This window comes from Sciurus vulgaris (genome assembly GCF_902686455.1).
Source record: "Sciurus vulgaris genome assembly, chromosome: 17".
NCBI lineage: Eukaryota > Metazoa > Chordata > Mammalia > Rodentia > Sciuridae > Sciurus > Sciurus vulgaris.
The window spans coordinates 56,596,570-56,621,559 of NC_136478.1; the positions used below are offsets into that span (position 1 = coordinate 56,596,570).

General features: G+C 53.7%; 2 protein-coding genes across 2 annotated transcripts; one reads left to right on the plus strand and one right to left on the minus strand.

Moving 5' to 3' along the window:
• Nucleotides 1-5,902: 5,902 nt before the first annotated feature.
• CALM3 (calmodulin 3) lies at nt 5,903-15,427 on the plus strand. The gene is made up of 6 exons (XM_079117969.1): nt 5,903-6,068; nt 10,387-10,417; nt 12,983-13,126; nt 13,226-13,332; nt 13,574-13,709; nt 13,796-15,427. The coding sequence occupies exons 1-6, from the start codon at nt 6,066-6,068 to the stop codon at nt 13,822-13,824; spliced, it is 450 nt and encodes a 149-aa protein (XP_078974095.1). The 5' UTR covers nt 5,903-6,065; the 3' UTR covers nt 13,825-15,427.
• Nucleotides 15,428-19,182: 3,755 nt separating this feature from the next.
• PTGIR (prostaglandin I2 receptor) lies at nt 19,183-23,829 on the minus strand. The gene is made up of 2 exons (XM_079117131.1): nt 22,746-23,829; nt 19,183-21,702 (listed from the first exon to the last, which is right to left on the minus strand). Exons 1-2 carry the CDS (start codon nt 23,511-23,513, stop codon nt 21,310-21,312), a joined length of 1,161 nt encoding a protein of 386 aa, XP_078973257.1. The 5' UTR covers nt 23,514-23,829; the 3' UTR covers nt 19,183-21,309.
• Nucleotides 23,830-24,990: the final 1,161 nt, after the last annotated feature.

A 24,990-nucleotide genomic window follows, 5' to 3' on the forward strand; every position in this document is an offset into this window, starting at 1 on the left:
AAGGAAGGAAGGAAGGAAGGAAGGAAATTTTTATTTTGGCTCACAATTTTGGAAGTCAGATCATGGTTGGTTGGCTTTGCTGCTTTGGGGCCTGTGGAAAGGCTCATCATGGTAGGAGTGCGTGGTGGAGAAACTGTTCATCTCATGGTGGCCAGGAAGAAAATCAGAGAAAGGGGTGGGGAGCCTGGGGCCCAAGATCCTCTTCAAGGGCACCGTTCCATTATGACTAGAAGATGTCCGACTAGGCGCTGCCTATTAAAGCTTCCATTCATATACCCATAACACCATGGGTCAGGACCAAGCCTTCAAGACCCAGACCTTGGGGACCTTCATTTCAACTGAGAAGTAGGAACAGCTACAGAAGCTCCTTGGATGCAGAGATGGAAGCCACAGGTAGAAGATGGTAGGGCCAATCCACCAGCCCTAGATGGCCTCAGGTAGAAATGCTGGGCTGGCCACGTGCAGTGGTGCACACCTGTTAACCCAGTGACTTGGGAGGTTGAAGTAGGAGGATTGCAAGTTTGAGGCCAGCCTCAGCAACTTAATGAGACCCTGTTTCAAAATTTAAAAAAATAAAAATAAATGGCTGGGGATATAGCTCAGTGGTAGAACACCCTTGGTTTCAATTCCCAATTCTGCAAAAAAGAAAAGAAAAAAGAAAAAAATATTGAAGATATCAAAACAGAGAAAGAAACTGGGTCTTTGATTTACCAGACCTGGAGTAGCCCCACCTCTTCTACTCTGTGAGATAATTAAAAAAAAAAAAAAAAAAAGAAAGCAAGCCCAAATCAGGCACGGAGGCCACAACTCTAATTCCATGACTAAGGAGGCTGAGGCAGGAGGAGCCCAAGTTCAAGATCAGTCTCAGCAACTTAGCAAGACCATGTCTCAGTGAAAGATAAAAAGACCCGGGATATAGCTCAATAGTAGAGGACTTGTCTAGCGTGTGTCAGCCCTGGGTTCCGTCCCCCAGTGCTGAAAATAAAGAGGTGGGAAGAGAAAGAGAGAGAAGAATGGAATACTGAAAAAAAAATGCACAATTAACCTCAAAGAAGATAGAAAAAAGATCAGATAGATCAAATAGAAAGTGAACATCAAGATCCAAACCACACGATGAATTACATTAAGTGTAAGTGAGTTCCATACGGCAATTTTTAAAATTAGATTAAAATTAGATTTACATTTAAATTGAATTTTTAAAAATCAAGATACAACTACAGGCTATCCACAAGAAACACACTTTAAATACACAGACGAAGTCACATTGATAGTAAAAGGGAGGGTAGAAAAAGATACACTATGCACACAGAATCCATAAGAAACCTCAAGTGCCTATGTTAGGGTCAGACCAAGTAGACTTCAGGACAAAGAACATTACCAGAACTAAAGCTCGCTTCACGATTATGAAATGGCTAATCTGTCAGGGAGGCAGAACAATCACGAATGCACCAAACCGTGGCACTTCAAAATACACGAGGCAAAATTTGACTGATCTAAAGGGGAAAACACAAAAATCCACAAGTGGAGTTGAAGATTTTAACATGGCTTTCTCAGAAATTGGTAGGACAAATAAACAGAAAAAAAAATTAAAAATAGAAAACTTTTTTATAGCTTTATTTATTTATTTTATGTGATGCTGAGGATGGAACCCGGTGCCTCAGTCATGCCAGGCAGGCAAGTGCTCTACCACAGAGCTGTAAATAGAGAAAACCTGACCAACACTATTCAACCAATCTGACCTGACATCTGTAGGACACTTCACACAGATGCCACATTCTTTCCAAGTGTACATAAAATGTAATAACCAATATATACCATATGTGAGAACACAAGTCTCAGTAAATTTCAAAGGACTAAAAAGTATGTTATCTGATCACAATTGAATTAAATGAGAAATCAATACCAAGATCTATGGGAAGCCCCTCCCAAAATTTTGGAAATTAAACACTTATAAATAACCTAGAAATCAAAAAAGAAATCAAAGGGAAATTATAAAATATTTTGAATTCAATAAAATTAAAATACAACATACCAAAATGTGTGCAATGTAGCAAAAGCAGTGCTTGGAGGAAAATTTTTGGCTTTAAATGTTTCTGTTACACAAAAAACTACCACAAATTAGGAGCTTACTGAGTGGATAGGAACACAGAAACTGAAACCAACTTGCCTGGGTTCAAATCTTATTTCCACCACATCTAGATGTGCGATTTTGAACAAATAGTTTAACCTCTTGGTGCCTCAATTTCTTCAGATTTAAAATGGAGACGATAATAGTACTTAGGAGGAATATGAGAATTAAATTAATTCTTACGTCTAACGTAGTGTTGAAAATATGAATATAATGTCAGTCACTTAGCTTATTGCCATTTCTAAAGCTCAGATGACCTGAAGCTAGCACTGAGACTCTTGCCTGACTGTAGCATGGGACAAGCCAGAAATCTGGAAGATCACTAATGTCATTTCTCAATCCTTTAAAGGAGATGCCTTGAGACTAGGATTACCAGATTTAGCAAATAGAAATACAGGATGCTCGGTGGAATTTGAATTTCAGATAAGTAAAAGAAAAAGAAAAAAAAAAAAAAAAACCAACTCTGTGCTATAAGTGGGTCCCAGGCATTTTTGCTTGAAAAGATTACATTGAGCAAAAGAAGCTAAGCACAAAAGAACACATGCTATATAATTCCATTTCTATAAAATTCTAGAACACAGCAAACTAATCCGTGATGACGGAAGTCAGACAGTGGTGGCTGGCGGGGTGGGGGGAAGGGGGGCAGGAACTGACTGTAAAGAGACGTGGGGAGCTAACTTCTGGGGCGAGGGAAACGTTGTGTAACTTGTCTTGGACGGTGATTCCATGGGTGTGGGCAATTGTCAAATCTCATTGAACCAAGTGCTTAAGATCCATAGTGCTTTATTAAATGTAAATTGTGCCATTCTTGGGGGAAAGACCGGGTCACATGGCTCACTCAGAACCATTCAGTGACAAGAAAGTAGGTCATGCTGATTGGTTTATGCCTGAGCCAGTTGCCCCTCACAAGTCACAAGCAGGCACCAGAGTCAGCTTCCACCAAAGAAAGGGCACTTGCTAGAAAGGGGAGCGTGGAGATGTGTGGCTGCTATAAACAAAGAGGCCCCGAATAACAAAGGAACCCCAAAGCACAGTGGCTTAAACAATAGAGACATTTGTTTTTCTTTTGAATAAATGTTTGATCCTAGGGATGGGAGGGTAGGCTCTGCTCTAAGAAAGCATCAAGGACCCAGGTACCATGTCCTTCACATCATGGCCACGTGGGAAAGAAGAGTCCCTCTCTATTACAGTTTGGATTTTGACTGTCCCCCCAAAACCATGTGGTAAGGACTTAGTTCCCACTGTAGTGTTACTGGGACTTCCTGGAAACCTTAATGGGTAGTGCTTAGTGGGGGGTCTTTAGGCCACTGAAAGTGTCCTCATGAAGAGGACTGTGGAACCCCGGCCTCCTCCATCATTTTTCTTCCTGCCCAAAAGGTGAGTACTTTTGCTTTGCCATGCATCCACACCATAACACAGGCCCAAAGTAACACAGCCAACCAATCATGAACAGGAATCTCCAAAACTTTGAGCCCAGTTAAATCTTTTCTCCTTATAAATTATCTCAAGTATTTCATTACAGTGCCAAAGAGCTGACTAATACACTCACTTTAAGTACATAACCCAGAAGTTGAATGTATCATCTCCACTCACATCCTTTTGGCCAACATGCAGTGGGGTGACCACCCCTAACTACCGAGAAGGTTGGGAAATGCAGTTTTTATTCTGAGTGGCAATGCACCCAACTAAAAGTCTCCTACTCTGGAAGATGGCAAGAATGAATAGTGAGAGGAAAATATAATCTCTGACACTGGAAGTCAACATGAAGTCTTCTGAAGACTGGGAGTTTAATGCAGGGTTTGAGTGTAGGGTATGCTGTCAAAATGTGTGGGTTCAAATCCTGACTCTACCTCTTCCTGTGGAGCCATGGGCAAGTTATTTCTCTGCTCTGTGCTTGATGGAGCCTTCCCTCCTCTCTGACCTCCTAAGAGTCCCATGGCAATAGCACAGTTCCATCAGGTGGGAAATGGAGGTAGCAAACCCCTGGGGAACTCGTCAGAAATGAGCAAATAATGCATGCAAAGTGCTTGGACAGGTGCCTGGCACAGAGTGAGTGCTCAAAAGTGTTAGCAGCATTTTTTTTTTTTTTTCAACTCACAGGCCTAAGTCACACAGAAGTGATGGTCTGCTTGGTAAAAACTGAGAATAAAAAAGAGAAAGAAAGCACGGGCCTGCCTACATTGTGCATATTTGTTCAGCATGTTGGCTGAATACTTGCCTGTCTCTGTGCCAGGACCCTTACTGATGACCAAGCCAGAGCCTAGAATAGCTCATATTTATGAAGAATCCTTCAGTTGCAAGTGACAGAAATTCAAGTCAAAGTAGCTTGGGATTAAAAAAAAAAAAAAGGAAATTTTAATAGCCCATGTAATGAAAATGCTTGCATTGATGGGGTGCACCTGGCCTCAAGAGTACTGGAACCAACGGAAGTGAATGTCAACCAGCCTTGCTCCACCTCTTCACCTCTCCACTATATCTCTAGACATTTTCTTTGCTGAGATAGGGGCAGGGCGGGAAAATGGCCAGAGTAGCTATAGAAGGGTCTACTCCTCCGCAACCTCACCGCCCAGAAAAAATAAAGCTTCCTGCCCCGCAAGTTCCCGATCCAAAATTCAGGGGAAAGAGTCTTATTGGCTCTGCCTACATTTTGCTCTAGATGGGTCATAATAACCGCCCCAGCTTGATTCACTTGCCTTTCCCTCGTGGTGGGGAGGGACTAAGTAAGAGAATATCAGCTCCTATTCTAAACAAAGGGGTAGTTAACTGAGCTCCAGTAAACAGACACTGTAGTGTCAACTAGCCGTCACATCAATTCTTTTTCCTCCTTGTGGTTGGAATCTGGGAATAAGGAGTGGGTTCGGTTGTCTAGGAGATGCCAAGGGAATGGCTGGACAGTATGGGCTCCCCTGCCCATCCAAGTATAGTTCACTGTATGCAGCAAGCACCCAATTCATGCTAACTGATGAATGACTGAATTAAGGCTGTCTTCCCAGAGGTTGTCCTGGGACGGCCCCTACTTTAAAGACCCTGCGCGGGTCCAGAGAGAAGCGGGGGTGGGGGTCCCGCACACCGATGGAGCGCTTCTTTAGGCACGCAGACCCGCAGGAGTGGCGAGTGTGGTGGAGGAGTGAACCTTCAGGCGATTGGGGGAGTCTCGGCGACCCTGCCACCAAGGCCCAGATGAGGGCGGGACTTCCAGACCCCAGGATTTTGGATTGAACCATCTTCCATTCGTTAGAGGAACGAGAAAGTCCTTATGCATCATTCGCCAGCCCTTTTGCCACCCCCAGGTCATAAAAATAATGTATTCCTATACCAATAGCCACAGTTTTCCCCTTCGCCTGGTTACTCCTCATAGCTCCAAATACCCACACAATTCGGGGTTCCCCATCACCACCTTGCAGTGGCTCGATCCAGTTTGACGCATTGCAGGGAAGGTCGGACCAATCGGCTCCGCGCTCTCATTTCCGCCCTGGGCCGGGCCCAATAGCAATGCGGCTCACAGAGGAACACGTCACTTTCTTTCAAATGGTACCCCTCCGCCAGTGAGGAAAGTAGAGTGGACGCAGGAGGCGGGGCTTGCAGTGACAGAAAGTAGTCCTACGGCGGGGGCGCGCGCGCGCGCCCGGCGTCAAATCCAAGCCCCGTTCGGGGTGGGGACTAGCGATCCGAGGACCCATCAGTGCGGAGCGGGGCGCGGAGGGATCCGTGGGAGCCGCAGTGCGGCGGCGCGCGGGGCGGGCGGGGCAGGGCCGGGCGAGGCGGGGCGCGCGCGGCGGCCGTTGAGGGACCGTTGGGGCGGGCGGCGGCGGCGGCGGCGCGCGCTGCGGGCAGTGAGTGTGGAGGCGCGGACGCGCGGCGGAGCTCGAGCTGCTGCAGCTGCTGCCGCCGCCAGAGCAACCTCGATCCCCGCGTTCCGGACACCCCGGGCCTCGCCATGGTGAGTGGGGCTGAGGGGCCGCCGAGGTTGTGGGCGCGGCGGGGCAGACCCCTGAGAGGGCGAGTGAACCCGGAGTGGGGGCATCCGGGCGCCGGAGGGAGCCTCTGGGCCGCCCTCTCGGGGGCATTTGAACCCAGAACCGAACGTTTGAATCCCCAAAGGTGGGTTTGGGGTTTCCAAAAGCGACTTATCTCCAGATGTGTTGAGATCCCCAAATGGGCATCTGAGCCTCAGTGGGGGCATTTCAACCCAAGATGGAGCATTTGGACCCCGAAAGGAGTTTTAGATCCAAGATGGGGCATTTGGCCTCAGAATGGGGGTGTACGAATCCCCAGGAGGAGGACACAAGAAACGCTGGCCGGGGAGGGGGCTCTTTGGTCCCCGATGAAAGCTTGGGTCCTAAGAGGATGTAGGGAAGAGGGAATGGAAGGTGGCCAGGCTGCCGGGCTGCACCTAGAGGGTGGCCGTGGGTAGCTGGACGTGGTGGGAGGGGTGGCCACTGGGCTTCTAGGCATCGGGGTGGGGGTGACTTCTGCACATTAGGCCCCTGAGGGGAGGGGTCTCCAAGGACCATCATTGCAGTTGAGGAAGAGGGAGAGGTACAAGCTTAGGTGAGGAAGATCTGGGGGGTGGGTGGCTTTGGAGATTAAAAGATGCTCTTGAAGCCGACGGAGACTGAGAAGGAGCCCGTGGTGGAGGTGGTTGAAGGGGGTGGTGAGACCAGTGCTTGCCAGTACTGGGGAAACAGGGGCCCTTGTGGTTGCTTTGCAGGGTACCTGGAAAAGATTCTGAGATAACTAGTGGGTTAAGACTGTTGAACTAAGATTTTTTTTGGCGGGGGGAGGTGGTGTTGGGGAGGATTGTTGTATTTGGGTCCATGAAAAGATGGGTTTCCAAGGTGAAGGATGGGAGAGGACTTTGGGGTGGTGGGAGATAATGAGGCTGAGGGGGGACTGGGCGGGGGGTTGAAGGAGAAAATGAATGGCAACCAAGGTGGGCCTAGGTTTGGAGGTGGGTGTGGGTAGCTCCCTGCCAATCTCCAGGGAAAGTCCAGGACCAGGACTGTCCAGTCTACGTGGGGAGTGGGCTGTGGGGCTTGAGGGAATGGCTGTGCAGTCCCCTTCTCTGGGGAAGAATGGGACTGGGTGAAAGGCACTAGGGCAGTGGGAGCAGGTGGATGGAGCTGTTCAGGCTCCTATTGCGCATTGAAGCTGCATGAAATGGGGGTGGGGGATCAAAGTTTGGGGGTGCCACAAATGAAACCGCTTGTTTAAGCCTAGAAGCCTCACCGCACTCGCTGACCCTTTCAGGCCAAGAGAGCTGCCTTTTCCAAACAGGGTGCTGGCATTCTCCGATCTCCAGCTCCATGCACCCTTCTGCATCTCCTCACTGGTGCCAAATGACAGTGCAGTACAGTACAGCGTGGCGTCAGTGACAATTGGATGCCTACTCCTGTGCCCTCAGGCTGGGGCCACGGAGCTGGACCTCCAGCAGACCCCTGCATCGGCTTGAGGGCCACTTGTTCCTTTCAGGGCCTTCACTGTGCTGCTGCCAATTCGCACAGCGAAGGCTTTGAGAGAAAACCAGCAGTCTAGTTCTTCCCTACTCCCTACACCCACAACACCCACAGCACACCCCCCCCCCCCAGTCGCAGCCTGGGAACCGTGTGCAGCCATCCTCCCTGGCAAGGCTGGGGAGAACAGGCAGCCGCTGCCGTGTATCAGATCTCATACTTGCTGACACAGACCTGATGGCTCCTCTTGCCGCTGCCCCATTTTCCCCCAGCAGAACCTTGCTAAAGGGGTCCTGCAGCTCTGGCAGGTGCCAGCAGGCCCCCCACATCCAAAGGAGGTGCCCAAGCTTTGGCCCTGACCAGTTTCTCTTTCCATTTGTAATCAGCAAGGTAAGGGTGGGACAAGTCACTGTTAACTGGCCTTGGACTTTGGCCTGAGCTCTATGGCTCCTCCTTGGCCGGGGTGAGGGGCCCTGGCCTTGGTTTCTGATCTCATCTAACACTGTTCTCTGGCAGTGGCTGGGGGCTGGGACAAGGCAGAGCTGCTTTGCCCTCCCCCCACCCCAAGTTTTTTTTTTTCTTTTTTTTTTTTGTTTTTCATTTTTTTTTTTTTTTTTTTTTTTTTTTTTCCATGTTCAGCCTAAGATGAGGGATAAGAAAGCAGGAGACCAGCTGGGTTTTTTTGGAGACAGTTTTTGGTGAAAGCTTACAGTCTTCTGGTCCAGAAAGGGAAGAAGCCCTGGGTCAGTGATCACTTCTCAGGTGACCAGTTTTCTGGACAGCAAAGGTTGAGGTCTGTAGCTGGGAGCTTTCCTTGACCAAACAGGGGAGATGGCTCCTAACCTGAAGGAAGAGTGTGTGACAGGCCTCCATGGAGAGCCACGCCTATTTGCAGCAACCCAGGAACAACAGGGTAACAGTGCCTCATCTGCCTCTGCCAGCTCTTTGGTGGGGAATGGCAGACCCCATCCTTCGGAGCCACTCTTGGGCTTTCTGCAGCCTTTCTCAGCTCCTCACAGTGCTGCCCAAAGGTGGCAGGAGCTGGGCTTCTCATAGAGCAGGCTGTGCAGTGGGTGGGAAGGTCCCTGACTGGGCTCACTTTTTCCATTCTAGGCCAGGGAAAGAGAATGAAAAGCAGATGGAAGGGCAGCTTCTCTCTGTTCTTCCTCTCCCCCTCCCCCAGTATTGCCTGGCCTGGTAACCAGAAGCCCATCCTCTCTTCTCACCCCTCTCCTCAGCCACCCCCACCACCAGCAGCTTCCTTGGGTGTCCGGACCCAGGGGATGAGCCCTGGGCTTCTTGACCTGTAAGAACCAGGGAGGCAGACAGACCAGGGGGCTGGTGGGCCTCAGGCTGCTGGGTTGGTATTGAGGAGCCCACAACCCTGAGTCATTTTGACAGCCATGCAAAAGAATCCCCCTTTGGCCTTCCAACCTTCCCTTTAGACTTTGGACTTTTCCAGAATGTGCATGGGTGGTGTTTTTTCTTCTGTACCTTCCTTCCCCATTTCTCAGTCATCTCCCCTCTCTGTCATCCTCACTTTGATATCCCCTCCATTCTGCCTAGCTGGAGCTTAGTCTTAAGTTCCTCTATCCTTAGATTAAACAACATGTATTTTATATATTTTTTAAATATACTTATATGTGTTTATGTATGTGTATATTTTTTAAAAGACTAGGATGGCAGTGGAGGCAGGCAGTGGTTTGTTTCTGGCGCCTCTATGCAGAATAATGTAAATCCACACAATAGTTACTTCACTTTTTGGAGCTTTCAAACTCCAGGCTAGAATCCTACTGCAGACTTGGGGCCCTTTCCCCTAATTGGGAAAGTAAGGAAATAAAGGGGAGCAGTCATCTGGACCTGCAGCAATCCAGGGATGGTGGGGCCTCTCGGCAGCATTTACAAAAAGCAGGGGAAATTTGTCTTTAGCTACCTGTCTTGATACTGAGATTCAGCCCTTCCTGCTGCTTCCCCAGGCTCTCTCTACCTGGATTCCCAGCACACCAGTGCAGGAGAAACCACTCCCTGTGTCTTCTCAAGCCCCTCGTGTAGCACGGGCTGCCTGCTGTGACTCCAGGTTGCAGAGTGGTTCAGGCTGGAACGGGTTAAAAACTGCAGCATTGAAGCCAGACTTCAGTCCTTTGCTGCTGCCTGCTGCAGTCCCTTCACTGACATTCGTCTCTTCTGCCCCAAAGAAACAGAACAGAATGGTGCCCTGCACCTACCCTGTGCTCAAGGGGGTGGAGCAACCACCTCCAGCCTGACCAGGGATGCTTCCGGCACCAGAGTAACTCAAAGGAACCAATTAAGAGAATTTTTGCTTCTGGAGTCCACCCTGCCTGGACCTAGCACTTCCAAATAGGTGACACAGAAACTAGCAAAGATAGCCTCAGACATCTTTCCTCTGCCCTATCCGAGGGCTGGCCTGTTTTAGTTTGGAGCCTTCTAGAGCTGCTTGTTAGCCTCTAGGGCAACCACACCCTTCACACAGCCTCTGGGCTGGATAGCAAGTGAACCTGTGCGTACGCCATGCCAGTGTGGCCTATTCATGCCAGTGTGGCCTATTCGGGGCTGGAGCAGGCTTTTCTCCCTACCCATGGGAGCACCAGGCAGGATGGGTTTCCAGAGTACCCTGGTACCCAGCTTAGGAGTCTCCAGGCTTTATCCCAGACCCAGTTCTGCCTCAGACCCTGATTTGCATACACTTGCCCAGTAGGAATGCCTCAGGGAACTGGCTTTGAAGGAGGGGCCTGGCTGAGTGGGACTGTCTGGCCCAGTGACTGACTTTCCTTCCTGTTTTTCCAGGCTGACCAGCTGACTGAGGAGCAGATTGCAGGTGAGTCTCTTGACCCGGTTCCCCTTCATGCTTCCTCAGGAAAGCTTCTGTATCCCCAGTCAAATCTCACCTCCTCGAGGACTAACATCTGATGAACATGTGTGCCCTCATTCTCTGCCTTGTGCTGGAATGTTGATAAATGTACATAAGAGCATACCTAGCGCCCCATATGCCACTGCCACTGTCCTGATACACATCTTCACCAGGCAGCAAAGACTATGCTCCTCCTGGCTGCTGGTTATTTGGAGCCTTGATATCAGTGGCTGCAGGATGAGTCCTGCTCTCTCCTTCAGCTCCAGCCAGGTGGGCTTAGAGCTCCTTGCCAGTCACGGTGTCACACACCTGTAATCCCAGCGACTCAAGAGACTGAGGCAGGTGGATTGCAAGTTCAAAGCCAGCCTCAGCAACTTAGCAAGGCCCTAAGAAATACAGTGAGACTCTGTCTCTAAATAAAATACACAGAAGGGCTGAAAGTGCTGGGGATGTGGCTCAGTGGTTGAGTGCCCCTGCGTTCAATCCCTGGTACCAAATTTTAAAAAAAAGAAGAAGTAGAAGAAGGTGAGCTCCTTGCTTCCTTGCAGGCCTGTGGAGCTCTTGTCCCACTTTGGGAGCTGCCCAGGAGATGGCTCTTCACGCCCACCTCTGTGCTTGCCTGGCTTTGCACTTCTTTTGCACGTGCTTGCACTTTTTCCTCTGCCAGAAATGCAGCTCTTCCTCTTTCAGGTTTCATCTCACACGTCGCCTTGGAAAGGCCTTCCCTGACCTCCTAACCCACACCAGCATGCTCCCTTCACTCTGTACACTTCATTCTTTACATCCCTCATGGCCTTTCTTGCTGTCTGCAGTTATTTTCTCCTGTCTTTACCCGGTATATCATCTGTCACTAGAAGCAAGTTCCTTGTGTTCAGGACTTACTGGTCCCTGCTATATCCTCAGTGCCTGGAACGTAGTAGGTGCTCTATAAATTTTTGCTAGCTAAACAGTGAACAAAGAAACAATCACATGTCTCCGAGTAAGCTAAGAGAAATTCCTGGAGCCTAGCTAATTCATTTTTACAGCCCCCCCCCCCAAAAAAAAAATAAATAAAACCAGGAAGGTCATCTATAGGAACTATTATGGGATTGAATGTGTTTATCCCATCCCCTGATTGAGCTGCCTGGGGATCTCAGAGACCAATTCTTGCTTCATTGCCCTAGCCAGGGACTGGCACAAGTAGAAGAGAAGTTTCAGAGAGCTGGCCCCTGGCCCTGCCAGCTGCCCACACCCCAGCTTTGCTGTCAGGATCTCCTGACTATGTGCCAAGGACCAAAAGCCCAGCCTCTAAAGCAGGAGGAAGCAGGAATGGACACCCCTCTCTCCTCTTCCACTGCCCCCAGTACACAATCACGCTTTCAGCTTTGTAACTTTGTCCCTGAGCAGGTGGAGACCCTGTGAGAAAAGCCAGAGAACTGCCTTGCTGTTTACTGATCATGAGCCCAGGGGGCCCACATGACCCAGTCCCTGCTGCCTGCCTCCCAGCAGCAAGGCCTTGGCACAGGGAGATGACAGCATCCCCTAGGAGACTTGGACCATTTCCCCGGAGTTCAGAGGCTCGAGATCACAGCTGCCCAGTTGTGTGTGTCCACCCACCCCACCTGTCACCCACACCCCAACTTTCTACTCTCCTGCCACACAATTACACACTCCTCTTTTTACCCTTTCCCCATTAACACACTGTCCACCACCTCACCCCAGCCTACACCCTCTGGGAATAGGCTGCCAGGCATCTGTTCTCTGAGGGTTTGGGGTAGGAGAGCACCAGGTGCCAAAATGGGCCCAGTGGGAGGGCAGAGCCACGTGCTTCCCTCCCTGCTCAGCAGACAGCATCTCCCCACTCCTGATGCGTCCCCAGCTGTGGCCTTCCCACTCAGCACCACTCACTGCTCATCCTCCTAGCTTGGCAGCCATCCCCTCGCCTCCCATCTCCACCCCACGCACCGTCCGTCAGCCATGCTCTGCTGCCGGCCACCCCCACGCGTCACCACCCCCGCAGGCTCAGCTCCTCCTCTGGAAGTGGGTAGCACCCACAGCAGAGGACGGGCTGGCAGTGCCTGTCAGGAGGAATTCGGTGCCTGCATTTCCTCTTCAGGCTAGCCAAAGGCATTCCAGCCTCCCCTCCCCTTCCCTCCCCTTCCCTCCCCTTCCCTCCCCTTCCCTGCAGTTGACCTTGGCTAGCATACTTCAGATGAATTCTCTTGGCACTCATCCACTCCATGACTTTGGTCCATTTCATCATTTGAGGGTGAGGCCAAAGCCAGGGACCAAAAAGAAATGGAAAATTCTCTAAGGATAGCTGTCAGCCTGTCATCCCCAGTCCTCACTGAGCTAGAGTGGCTGAAGACATTGCCTGCAGTGGAGGTTCAGTAACCGTCAAATGAAGGAAACAAGGGCCTGGCCCTGAGGACAGAGGCTGGCCTGAACTTGCAGTCTGGCTCTGTTCTGTAGGCGGGGCCAACTCCCTTGGCCTTCCTCGAGGGAGGGAGTCCCGGTGGCCTCTTGACCCCCTCATTCCCTTTTTTCCCCCAGAGTTCAAGGAGGCCTTCTCCCTCTTCGACAAGGATGGAGATGGCACTATTACCACCAAGGAGTTGGGGACAGTGATGAGATCCCTGGGACAGAACCCCACTGAAGCAGAGCTACAGGACATGATCAATGAGGTGGACGCAGATGGTGAGGTCCCAGGGAGTGGGTAGGCAGCCCCTCCACCAGAGCTCTAGGATCATCTTCTAGGGTCAAGGTCAAGGGCATAATCTCCTCCCTCCTTTCCAGGAAACGGGACCATTGACTTCCCGGAGTTTCTGACCATGATGGCCAGAAAAATGAAGGATACAGACAGTGAGGAGGAGATCCGAGAGGCCTTTCGCGTCTTTGACAAGGTAAGCAGTACTTTCCCAGGGCAGGTCTGAGGCCAGAGCTTCCGGTGGTCAGAGCAAACCCAGAGTCACCGAGCCACTACGCCCTGGAAACCTGGGTCCCAGCACCAGCCCCCTGCCCACCTGCTCTGCACTCTCAGACAGCCCCCTTCACTCTGCTGCCCTGCAAGGGTAATGACAGTCCCTGCCTGCTGCCACTCTCCCACTGGGGAAACTGAGTGGAAGCCATTGTCCTCAATCCCAGGATGGGAATGGCTACATCAGTGCCGCAGAGCTACGTCACGTAATGACGAACCTGGGGGAGAAGCTGACCGATGAGGAAGTGGATGAGATGATCAGAGAGGCTGACATCGACGGAGATGGCCAGGTCAATTATGAAGGTGAGCCAGGCCCGCCGGGGTCCCTGTGCGGGGAGGACCGCTCAATCTTAGCCCTGCTCACCGGCCTTCTCCCTTTGTGTTCGCAGAGTTTGTACAGATGATGACTGCGAAATGAAGGCCCGGGCAGCTGGCGATGCCCGTTCTCCTGATCTCTCTCTTCTCGCGCGCGCTCTTCTCTCTTCAACACTCCCCTGCCTACCCCGGTTCTAGCAAACACCAATTGATTGACTGAGAATCTGATAAAGCAACAAAAGATTTGTCCCACGCTGCATGATTGCTCTTTCTCCTTCCTCCTGAGTCCTTCCCTCCACGTCCCTCATCGCTTCCTTTGGCCCTCCCCCTTCCGTTCACATCTTCCAGGCCTGATGCATTCATAAGATGAACCCCAAGCCCCTTGAGGGAGCCTCTGCCCTCCTCCTCCAGCCCGGGTGGCTCTCCTCTGTTGCCGTTTGTTTCCTTTCGTTGTCCTCTTATTTTGGGTGCTGGGGTGGCTGTCAGCCCTGTCCCGGACCTGCTGGGGAGGGCAGTGAGGCCCTCACCCCGGCAGAAGAGCATGCCCTTTGCCATTGCATGCAACCAGCCCTGTGATTCCATGTGCAAATCCCAGCAGCCTGTGGGGCAGGGATGCCAGGAGAGACTCTCTAGGACTGAGGGGGGATCCAGGAACTATGGCGTTGACTGGATGTGGCCCAGGAGGGGGGCAGGGAGCTTGGAAGCTGGCGTGCTTATACCCAAGGGGGCCTACTCGGAAGGAGATAGACAGTGGACGGCACTCAGGTCCTGCTGGCTGCTGTTCCAAAACCATTTGATTGGTTTTCATGGTTGGGCTGGGTAGGGGACTGTTCATTTGGCCACTCTGCAGATTGCACGAGCCCGTGTTCCCCCAGTGATCTCAAGCTGTTCTGTACATACCTGGTGCTAACATCCCATGCCGCTCCCCCCCCCCTTGGCGCACCCGCCCTGAGGGCCCGTCTAGGAATGGATGTGGGGATGGTCGCTTTGTAATGTGCTGGTTTTCCTTTTTTTTTTTTTTTTTTTTTTTTTTTTTCCTTTTATGCTCCTTAAAAATCTTCATTTTGCCCCAAACCATGCCGGGCCAGCTGAAGGGTGGGGAGAGGGCAAATGAGCCCCACCACGCTCTCACAAGAACAAACCTGCAATAAGACAACCCAGTTGCCCACTGCGCAGAGCTCGCAGCAAGGGCAGCCTCTGCCTCCTGCTCGGCCGGCACCTCCTGCTCCTGCTCCTCCGTGGTGACTTGGCGCTGCTTCTCACTCCGCGCTGCCTCAGCCTCTGCCCTCGCCCCTGCCTGCCCCGCGCTTCCCAGCGGAGAGCATGATCCGCGCCCTGGCTTCTGACTCTCGCCTCTGGGACAAGTCAGTCAACGTGGGCAGTTCAGTCTGAGTTCTTTTCCTTTTTCTGTTCTTTTCATCTGGCTCCCCCACCCCAGGTTGATCAGGTGGCTTTTCCTGGGACCTGCCCAGCTTTGAGACTCTTCTCTGCCCTCTGGCACCAGCCTCCGAGGGAGGGAGGGAGGGACGGGGCATAGCGGGAGACCCAGCCAAGAGCTGAGGGCAAGGGCAGGTAGGCGTGAGGCTGTGGACATTTTCGGAATGTTTTGTTTTTGTTTTTTTTAAACCGGGCAATATTGTGTTCAGTTCAAGCTGTGAAGAAAAATATATATCAATGTTTTCCAATAAAATACAGTGACTACCTGACTCGGCTCTTCCCTCCTGTCTGTCTGGGTCTGCCCCACAGGGACTCAACCCTGCCACTGAAGAGCCTTTCCCTGGTGTCCCCAGGGCAGCCAAGTCTGGACCCTAGCCTGACTGCGACGTAGTTGAGGGCGGGGTGCTCCTGCTGCACAGGGTTGGCTAGGCACTCACAGGTGCACGCATGGGCCTGCGGGTGGAGCGAGAGGAGAACCAAGGCAGCTTCAAGACAGGTCCATGGTGCCACAAGCTTCCAAAGAGTTGCAGCAGTCAGGTGGCAGGCTGAGCTGAAGTCCAGAAGTCAAGCAGGTGGCTAACCAGGGGAGGAAGGGTGTTGCAGCCAGAGGGAACAGCGTATGTGGAAACCTGAGGCAGGAGGAGCCAGACACGTGGAGGAACTGAGACGCAGCGAGGCTGAGAAATGAGGCAAGTCCTGTGGAGGGGGGCCTCAGGTACTGCGGGGTGGGGATGGCCTTCCCTGCCTGTCTACTGGGCAGGCTGAAAGGGGTCTGCAGAGTTGAGAACAGGCTGGTCCTGAGTGCACAGGAGGGTGTGGACTTAGGTCAGAGATCTGAAACAAGAAGCTCCAAGTAATAGCAAACTTCCAAAGCTTGCTTCCTTCCTGTGTTAACCAGGGACTTGGAGAACCAAGGCCTCCCAGGCCATTGGGCTGCACTAGAGGGATGTACCTGCTCCTCCAGGGCCTTCCCAATGTTCCCGACTGCAAACCCCACAGCTTCTCCCTCAGGGACCTGGGGCTGCAGGGTTAGCAAAAGAGGTCTCACTCCTTGGGCTGGTGGAATGGGAGCTTCCTCTTCCACACATCTTAACCTGACCTTGGAGGGATGGAGAAGACTGGCCAGGCCAGAAGGCATCAGGCAGGCCCTGCCTCAGGCACCTTCCTGTGACAGATTGGGCATCTGCTGGCTTCCCCCAGTGTGTCCAGTTGTCAGTGCAGCACTGGGTGGACAAGTTGGGAATAGCAGCCATTTCTCCAGAACCCTGTTTCTATGCCCCTTTTCCTGCCACATGGTATGGTGTGGTGTAGTAGGCAGTGGTAATAACTGGGGGCCTGGGGCCCGACCCCTGAGGTCTCCTGCCCTGCCCACGGGTGTGTGGCAGATCCTCCTGCAGCCGGCTGTGGGTTAGTGGGGGCTTGATGAACTCACCAAGTCTCAGCAATTATTTGTTGTCTCCTTCCTACTTCATAGACCATCTCCTAAGCCCTGCCTCTATGACCTCAGTGAGACCTACAGCAGCCCTCTTGGGTGGGTGCCATCAGCCTCCTCATGCCGACTAGGAAACAGGCGCAGAGGAGGAAAGTCACCCCTCAGAGTTATAAAGCAGAAAGTGGCAGAACTGGAATTCAAACCAGATCCAAGCTCTCAACTGCTGGGCTTTAAGCTCAGTAGTAGTCTAAAATAGAACAAAACAAAACAGCCACTGGCTCCTGGGCGTGGGGGTATACACCTGTAACCTGCAACTCCAGAGGCTGAGGCAGGAGAATCACAAGTTTGAGATCAGTCTTGCTAACTTTGTGAGACCCTGTCTCAAAAAAAAAAAAAAAACAGGGATGTGGCTCAATAGTAAAGCACCCCTGGATTCACTCCCCAGTACCAAAAACAAAATAAAATACTTCAGGCAGGCCCAGGTCACAGACAGAGCCAGCAGGCGCTGGGCTGAGTCTGTGTCACCAGTGGGGTCTGAGACGGAGCTGCCTTGGTAGCAACCAAGCTGCCTGTGGGAAATTCTGTCCAGTAGTGAAGAGTTACACAGGTTTGGGTGGTCCCAGAGAAGAGGGCTCCAAGTCCAGTTTGACCACTCCCAGGGGTGGGTCTCTTTCCTCACAACCTCAGGGGCCACCTCGTCCACTTCCTACTTGGTAATCCAGGAGTGGTCACTTGACATCTCTGGGTCTCAGTTTATCAGTCTGCAAAAGAACCTTAAAAGGAGGATCATAAAATCCCCACCTTAGTGGACTGACATCTTGTCATTTACTTCTCAGCAGGGCCAGGGGATCCCTACTGAGACTTGGCACCTACGGACACTGTGCCTGCTTGAGCCCAGAAACAGAAGCAGCTCTGACAGGAAAGGCTCAGAGCAGGGCCGGGGACCCACACCACACCCCGCTTCTTGGGAAGCTCTGAGCTGGGTCTGGGAATCCCGGCTTGCTCACTCACATCCACCTACACTCTGCTCCCCTCGGGCCCTGGGTTTCGGAAGACGTTTACTCCCAGACAGGCTGTGTTATTAAATAATCATGACTTCCCTTCTCCATTCTTTATTAATCAAAGACACACCAATAGCTCTGGGCTCTAATGGCCGCGGGGCAAGCAGCCAGGGCAAGTGTCTCCAGCCCTAAGCAGAGAGATGCCTGCCTGGGAATCATCTCCAGTTTGGCCTTGCAGACTTGCTAGACCAGCTCCAAGCCTGACATGGGGCCAGCAGGGGTACCCAGCCAGACATGGGGCCAGCAGGTGGTACCCAGCCAGTGGAGGGTGACTGCAGCTAGTGCAGCTCTAGGGCCACTCCTAAGTGTCACTCCCAGTGTGACCAGCAGGGGGGGCCATGATGACAGAAGGCCCCAGAGAGCTGTAACTCCCGGGTCCAACCGCCGGGTGTATGTTTAAGTCCCATCTGTGGGTCAGCCTGGTGCTAGGAAAACAGAAACAAAGAAAGAAATTTTAAAATGAATAAAGTCTCCTTGAGAGAGACAGACCATACTTGACATGTCACTTGCTGACCCCACCCTCTCAGGTGCTGTGACTTCAAGGTGGAGGGATCTTGAGGGGCAAGGGCACTGGGTGGAGGAAAACATTTGTTCCTTGACCAGGCATGGTGGTGCACACTGACAGTCCTAGCAACTGGGGAGCCTGGGGCAGGAGGATCACAAGTTCGAGGCCAGCCTGGGCAACGCAGCAAGACTTTGTCTCAAAATAAAGTGCAAAAAAGACTGGAGATGTAGGTCAGTGGTAGAGCACCCCTGGGCTCAATCCCCAGGACTCCAGTACCAAACAAAAAGAAAAGGAAAAAGAAAGCAACAATTGTTCCAGAAGCGAGTTTGATTAGCAAGATAAGGAGGTCTGAAAGGTCATGGCCTTTGGGGTAAACCGCAGCAGTGGGTGGCGTTGGGCCATGGCCTCCAGACAGCAAGCTTCTGTGGAGCTCCTGCAGGCAGGGGAGGGAGGGCTCAGACAGCGCTGGAGTCGTGGATGGAGAAGCTGAACCTGGGTGTTCCGGGGTCAGGACAGCAGCCAGAATTTCCAACTCACCCGGAGGGGCTGCGGGTGAACAGGCAGGAGTCCGAAAGCTGCTAACATCTGGGACAGAGGGTTTGGGGGTCTAGAGTAAACAGAGGGGCTCTGGGTCCAGTGGGGAATCCCCAGCAGAAAGCCAGCCTCCACCTTCACCTCTCCTGGTCCTGAGCCTCATCCCAAAGATGGGAATGACAGGATCAAATGCCAGGCCCTTCGCAGCCCCTACAGGGGCTACACCTTCAGGGTGATGCAGAGGAGGCCAGCTGCGCCCCCATCCCTGCTTCACTGTGTTCTGGGGGTGATGGCGTGACTTCCTGCTGAGGCCAGGCCACATTTGGTGACAAAGAAAGGACCCATTCTGATGTTTCCTGAGCTACTTTTTTGTCTTTTTACAAGTGAACTCTTTATCGTTAATTTCAACCAGTATACCAGTACTTGGTCAAGACTGTTAGAAAAGTTCTAAACACTCACTCACACTTTTTCAGTATTACACTTTTTATTCTGTTCAGGTACCCATAACATAAAAGTTGACCAATTCAGTCATTTACAATACACATCCAGTCACAAACGCAGTGGGGTCTGGTATGACCACACTGTCAGCAAGGTCATCGCCTTCTAGCTCCAGAACTTTCACCACACTGAAAGAAAACCCAAGACCCATTAACTGGTCACCCTGATCTGGAGTTTTTTTCTTCTGTTTGTGTTTGGTTTGTACCAGGGATTGAACTCTGGGGCTCCTAACAACTGAGCCACATCCCCAACCCTTTCCTTTTTTTTTTTTTTTTTTTTTTTTAATTTTGAGACAAGTTCTCCCTAGGTTGCCTATAGCCTTGCTTAGCTGCTGAGGCTGACTTTGAATCTGCAATCCTCCTGCCTCAGCCTCCTGAGCAGCTGGGATTACATGCGTGCACCCCCACACCCTGCTAACTGGGTCCATTTTTACCTCTCCCAGACACCCCTTGTTCTTCCTGAATGTGATTTGAAGCACAGTGACTAAAAACATAAATAAATAAAAGTTCAAGCAAAGGCACCAAGTCTTGCTTCGTTTTCAGGTCGCGTTTGCCCGGGGACCGGGGAACAGCAGCAGCAATAATAGAAACGCCCACTGAGCACATTATTCCCTGTAGCCACTTTCAGAGGGAATCACTTGATCCTCAGAGCAACCCTGTAAACTGAGAACCAGATTATGATTGAAAGGGAACCGAGGGACAGAGGGAAGATGTTGCTCTGGTCACCAAGTTGGGCTCTGGGGGTGGACAAACAGGCTACTCTACAGGCCAGCTCTACTTTCTCCTCACTGTGTGACCCCAGGAAAGGTGATTGCCCCCTCTGAACCTTGATTCCAGCCTCTCTAGCAAGGCTCTGCCAATAGGCTACTGGGTGGGTGGAGGGACGGGGTGTGCCAGCATGGAGGGGGCTCTCGCTCCACCATGGCTGCTGCTGTCTTCATAGGAGGCCGTGCTTCCGGGGTGCAACCTTCCCCAGGTGCAGGCTTGCTGTTTCAGCCAGGCAGGCATGACTGAGAAAGTGGCTCTGGGGCTGTCCGGCTGTGGGGTGGGAGGTGGGGAGCTTCCCCTTCACCCTCCCCCACTCCACATGCCAGCTCACTTCCTTTCACACTCATTCCCCAGCACCCTGGATTTCTGACCTCTCTGGGGCCAAGGAGTGGCCATGAGAAGGTGGGGAAGGCTGGAAGTCACCCCAGCAGAGTCGGGGGCAGGACAGGGACTTGTGTCCCTACATCCTTTAGAGTCAGTGCCTGCTGAACATTTGTTGAATGAATGAAACAACGAAGGGGATTTTTGCGAAGGCCCCAAGGAGAGAGGGATGAGGCCGGGCTCTGTAAGGAGGCAGCAGTTTGTTCAGGCAGGGAGCAAGGGGGGACAGGAGCAAGCGGGGCAGGCACAGGACCTGGGTCCGCAGTCTTGGGAGGCTCCTGGGACCCCCAGCTCCCACCCCTTCAGCCACCAGCTTCTCCGTCTTTCTCCCGGGCAAGCTCTCCCTGCGATCCCATGGCACAGCCCACCAAGGCTACGCGGGGTTTCTCAGGCCCTTTCTGCACCAGGCTCAAGTCCAGCGCAGTCTCCCGCAGCCTCGCCTTCTTCCTACCTACCCTTGGGGTTCAGGGCCCCCAAATCTGATGGGGGCTGGGAGGCAGGGGAAACAGGAAGTTTTCTGAGAATCCCTGGCTCCCAGGGACAGATTGGGGGTGGTTCTTGGAGTGGCTTGGGAGAGGGCAGGACGTCCCCCTGGGGACCTGGAATGGGCAGCCAGGGCCCCTTAACGGATGAGTATGGGCGTGGAAACCCTAACCCAGCAGACCTGAGTGCACAGAAGCCGCTGGGAACTTTTCCACCTTCTAAATATTTAGACAGTGAGATGGATGGGCAGCAGGGCCAGAGCGGGCAGCGAGGCCACTGGTTATTTTGAGAAAGCCGTTTCTTTTTGTGCTCCAGGATAAACGTCCCCTCCATCCCGTCTCCTCCCAGAGCCCGAGGTGGCCACCCTGAAGCAGGAGGCTGAGCAGTGGACAGCCGAAGGTTCTGACATCGGCAGCGTCCACCCCATGCCTGGTTTTCTGGTTCCTGCCCCGGGAACACAGGGCAGGAGATGACAGGGCCTGCTTGGATGTCAGCAGAGGGAGCAGGCGACTGTCGCCTCTGCTTTGGACGGCGTTCCCAAGGCGTTGCCGCTGGACTGGGGCGCAGGTGGCAAGGGCGCTCCCTGGCCCTCGCCCCAGGCCGAGAGAGGCACCCAGCTCCCCTCCGTCCCCTGGAGGGCGGCAGCGGGGCCCCGGGGGTCCCCCCTTCCCGAGGTGGGCCGGGAGAGGGGTGTCTGCGAGTCGCCGCGGGCAGGCGGGGAGCACAGGCAGCAAAACCAGAGTCTGAGTCGCTGGAACACAGCCTTGCGGAACAGAATGAAGACCCAGGGGTCCAGGATGGGGTTGAACGCATTGAAGCGGAAGGCGAGGAGGTCCCCCATCTCGCTGCTGTCCGGGGCGACGGCCTGCGTGAAGCCTCGGACCTGAGGGCAGGGAGGGCGTCAGGGAGGCGGCTCCTCCGCCCCTCCCCCTCCCCCTCCCCCTCGCTCTCCAGCAGGGCTGAGGGCGCGCGGCAGAGGTGGGGGAGGACGGGATGAAAACCCGGTGGCTAATGCACCCCGGAGCGAGGGAGGGAAAGCCCCCAGGACACAGCCAGGGCCAGAGGGAGAGACTGGGGCAGAAATGAGGGTCCCCTCGCCCTAGGCAGCTGGGAGGCCGGGGGCGGGGGCTGGACTGAGGTCTGGGGCTCCCTAAGCTGCAGGCCAGCTGCGGCTCTCTGGATGCATTCATCGGAGGCATCATAGCCCCAAACCCAGCCCAGACCCTTGCATTCTACAGAAAGAGAAACCGAGGTTCAGAATACAGGTGAGGTGAGCAGGTGTCAGACCCTAGTGCTACTTCTGTGGGGGAGGCTGGGGGGCCTTGTGGGAAACAGGGAGGGTGGGAGATTCAAGGGCAGAGAAGGAAGTGGGGGGCCTGGGCTGGGGAAAGGAGAGGGGGGTGGGGTGGGAGGGTAAGCCTCAGTAATCAGGATGCCCAGGGTGGAAACTTGGCTCTGTGTGACTGGGAGCAAGAGACGCTGCCCCTCATCTGTTACAACGGTGACAGGACAGGACCTGGGTGCTGTTTCTTGCCAAAGGCTTGTGCAGAGGGCGTGGAAGTTCTGGGTAGGTTATCTGAGGAGTGATCTCTAAGCCACCCAGCATCGGGAGGGCCCCGAGCAAGTGCCCATGAATCAAGAGTCCTGTTATCATGGCAGGGTAAGGGAAGGATGGGGTGTCTTTCTTTGGGGGCCTGGGGGTGTGGAAAAGAAGATGTAGGGAGACAGGCACTGGAGGAGTCACATGGGACCAGAAGCAAATGAAGAGAGGCTTCTCTGGGAAGTCGGGAATCATTTGGCCAGGGACTAAGCCTCTGTTTGACCTCTCTGGAGTCTCAGTTTCCCCATCTGTGAAATGGGCACAGAGGACAGACCTGGGCACAGCCCTCCTCCCCTCCCCCTGCACTGCAGCTCCTGGGGACTCACCGTGAGAGGCAGGGAGCACACAGCCATGATGCCTGTCATGAGGGCCAGCAGAATCAGGTGGTCAACCTCGTCCTCGCGCGCCCGTGAGCTGGGGACCAGCGATCCCTGGTGGCGCCTCTGCTGGTGGTACATGCGGCAGAGGCTGAGAGTGACAGAGCCATTGCACAGGAAGATGGCAGTCACCAGCAGGGCCACAAGGCTGGCATAGGCCAGTGAGAAGGCACAGCCACCGAGCTCCGCTGAGCGCAGGCGGATGAAGCACCAGCTGCCCGGGCAGTACTGCTGGTGCTGACCCAGACCCAGCAGGGGCAGGGCGCAGAAGAGGGTGCAGAAGGCATAGATGGCAGGCAGCGCCAGGCGGGCACAGCGTGGCCCATCCAGCTGGGCGTACAGATAGGGGTGGCTGAGCGCCAGGCAGCGCTCCACGGCCATGGCAAAGAGGATGAGCGTGGAGGCCAGGCCGAAGAAGGTCATGGCGAAGGCGAAGGCGTCGCAGAGCACGGGCCCACCCTGGGCCAGCCCCAGCAGCGAGCTGTTGCGAGCATAGGCCACAAACACGGCTGGGCTCAGGAAGCACGTGCCCAGCAGGTCTGTCACCGCCAGCCCTGTGACCAGCACAGCAAAGGCTGATGGGCGTGACCGTCGCCGGGCCCCTAGGATGCCCAAGGCCAGCCCGTTGCCCACCACGCCCGCCACGAACATCAGGGTGCTGGTGGCTGGCCCTACGGAGCCCCGAACGTAAGTGAGGTTCCTGCAGGAATCTGCCATCGCCTGCTGCTGTCTGCCAGCAGGCTGGGGCTCCGGAGGGCGGCAGGTGCAGGGACACTCGAATGCCCACCAAGGTCCAGCCGGGACCTGCCAGTCCACCCCTCAGCCCTTGCGAGCCCGTCTGTGTCTTCCGCCTTTCTCTCCCCTCTCTCTTCTCTGGGGTCTGTCTGCCTGTCTCTGTGTCTGTCTCTCTTCTAGTTCTTTCCTTGTCTGTCTGTCCTTCCTCTTCTGCCTCCTCAGCCCCTCCGAACCTCCGTCCTTGGCAGCCTTGGTCTCTCCTCCCTGCTCCCGCTCTGCGTTGATCTGTCAGCTTCTCCTCCTCCTCCTCCCTCCCCTAGCTCCCTCCTCACCCCGGCTTTTTCATTTCCTCTCTCTGCCCCGCCCTCCTTCCCCCTGCGTTCTCCAGAGCCAGCCCCCAGCTCCCTGCGCTGTCCCTGGCCTGCACCCCCTCTGCTCGGTGTGTCCCCTCTCCTGCACCTGCCCCTCCCCCCTCCTCTCTGAGCCACCTGCCACCTCCCCAGCTTAGACCTCTGCTCTTCTGCCCCCTGTGCTCTCCCTCTTTGGCCCCCAACACCATCCAGTCACCCCCTTCAGGCTCCACCAGGGACCAGGACAGGATCTGAGGGGTGTAACTGACCCCTTGAAGGGGGAGCTTGGCCACAGCCTGGGCTGTCTTGGGGTGGCCTCTGGGATCTATTCTGGGCTTCAGGCCCCAGGGTTAGGACATGGCCCAGGAATTGAGAAATGACCAGGAAATTCCTCCCTGATGCAGTGTTTTCCAGACACCACTGAGATTTCTGCCCCCTGGACACGATTCACTCCTTCCTGAAGAGGAGGAAGGAGGGAGCCCAGCCAGAGCGTGTCCCTGGGCTCCCAGCTCTCGAGCTCAAAGCCCCGAGCAGGGACACGGACGAGGACTGCATTTGGTGTCCCACTGCAGGCTCAGGCCCAGAGGACTCGGGTGGCCTATCATCAAGGGCGCACCCTGCTGACCTCTTGCTTCCCACCCTGGCATGCCGGCCCCAGGCCAAGCTCTGGTGACCTTCACCTCCTAGAATAATATTTTGGCCACAGACACGTGACCATCCAGGGCTCCAACATCGCTGCAACATCTCCCGCCCTCTCCAAACGCCACCTCCTTCTGGCCAGTGTGGTCAGCCCACATGTCCTAGCTGTCAGCACAGTGATCATGGCCTGGCCCCACTGAGTCCGCAAGGGAGACCTTCTCAGATAAGCCTCCTTTTTCAGGTCTGCGTGTAGAAATCACAACTCAGGGACTCATCTGCTTCGGAACTTGTGTTCTTGTCCCAATTCGCCCACCTTCTTGCCGTGTGATGGTCCCGAGTGAGGACAGGAAGCTAGTGTGCCTCAGTCTCCTCATCTGTAAGACGGGTAACACCAGTCTCCCAGGCCAGTGGTCCACTGTGGCCAGCAGCTCTTCCCAGGTGCGTGGTGTAACAAGGAAAGAGCCAGTGCT

Excerpts from the sequence above, each read along its gene's own strand:
- CALM3 (XM_079117969.1), top strand. Across the intron at positions 13,127-13,225 it reads CAATGAGGTGGACGCAGATG|GAAACGGGACCATTGACTTC; the intron begins GTGAGGTCCCAG and ends CCTCCTTTCCAG. Across the intron at positions 13,710-13,795 it reads TGGCCAGGTCAATTATGAAG|AGTTTGTACAGATGATGACT; the intron begins GTGAGCCAGGCC and ends TTGTGTTCGCAG.
- PTGIR (XM_079117131.1), bottom strand. The coding sequence starts at position 23,513 with ATGGCAGATTCCTGCAGGAACCTCACTTACGTTCGGGGCTCCGTAGGG. Across the intron at positions 21,703-22,745 it reads TGTGCTCCCTGCCTCTCACG|GTCCGAGGCTTCACGCAGGC; the intron begins GTGAGTCCCCAG and ends CCCTGCCCTCAG.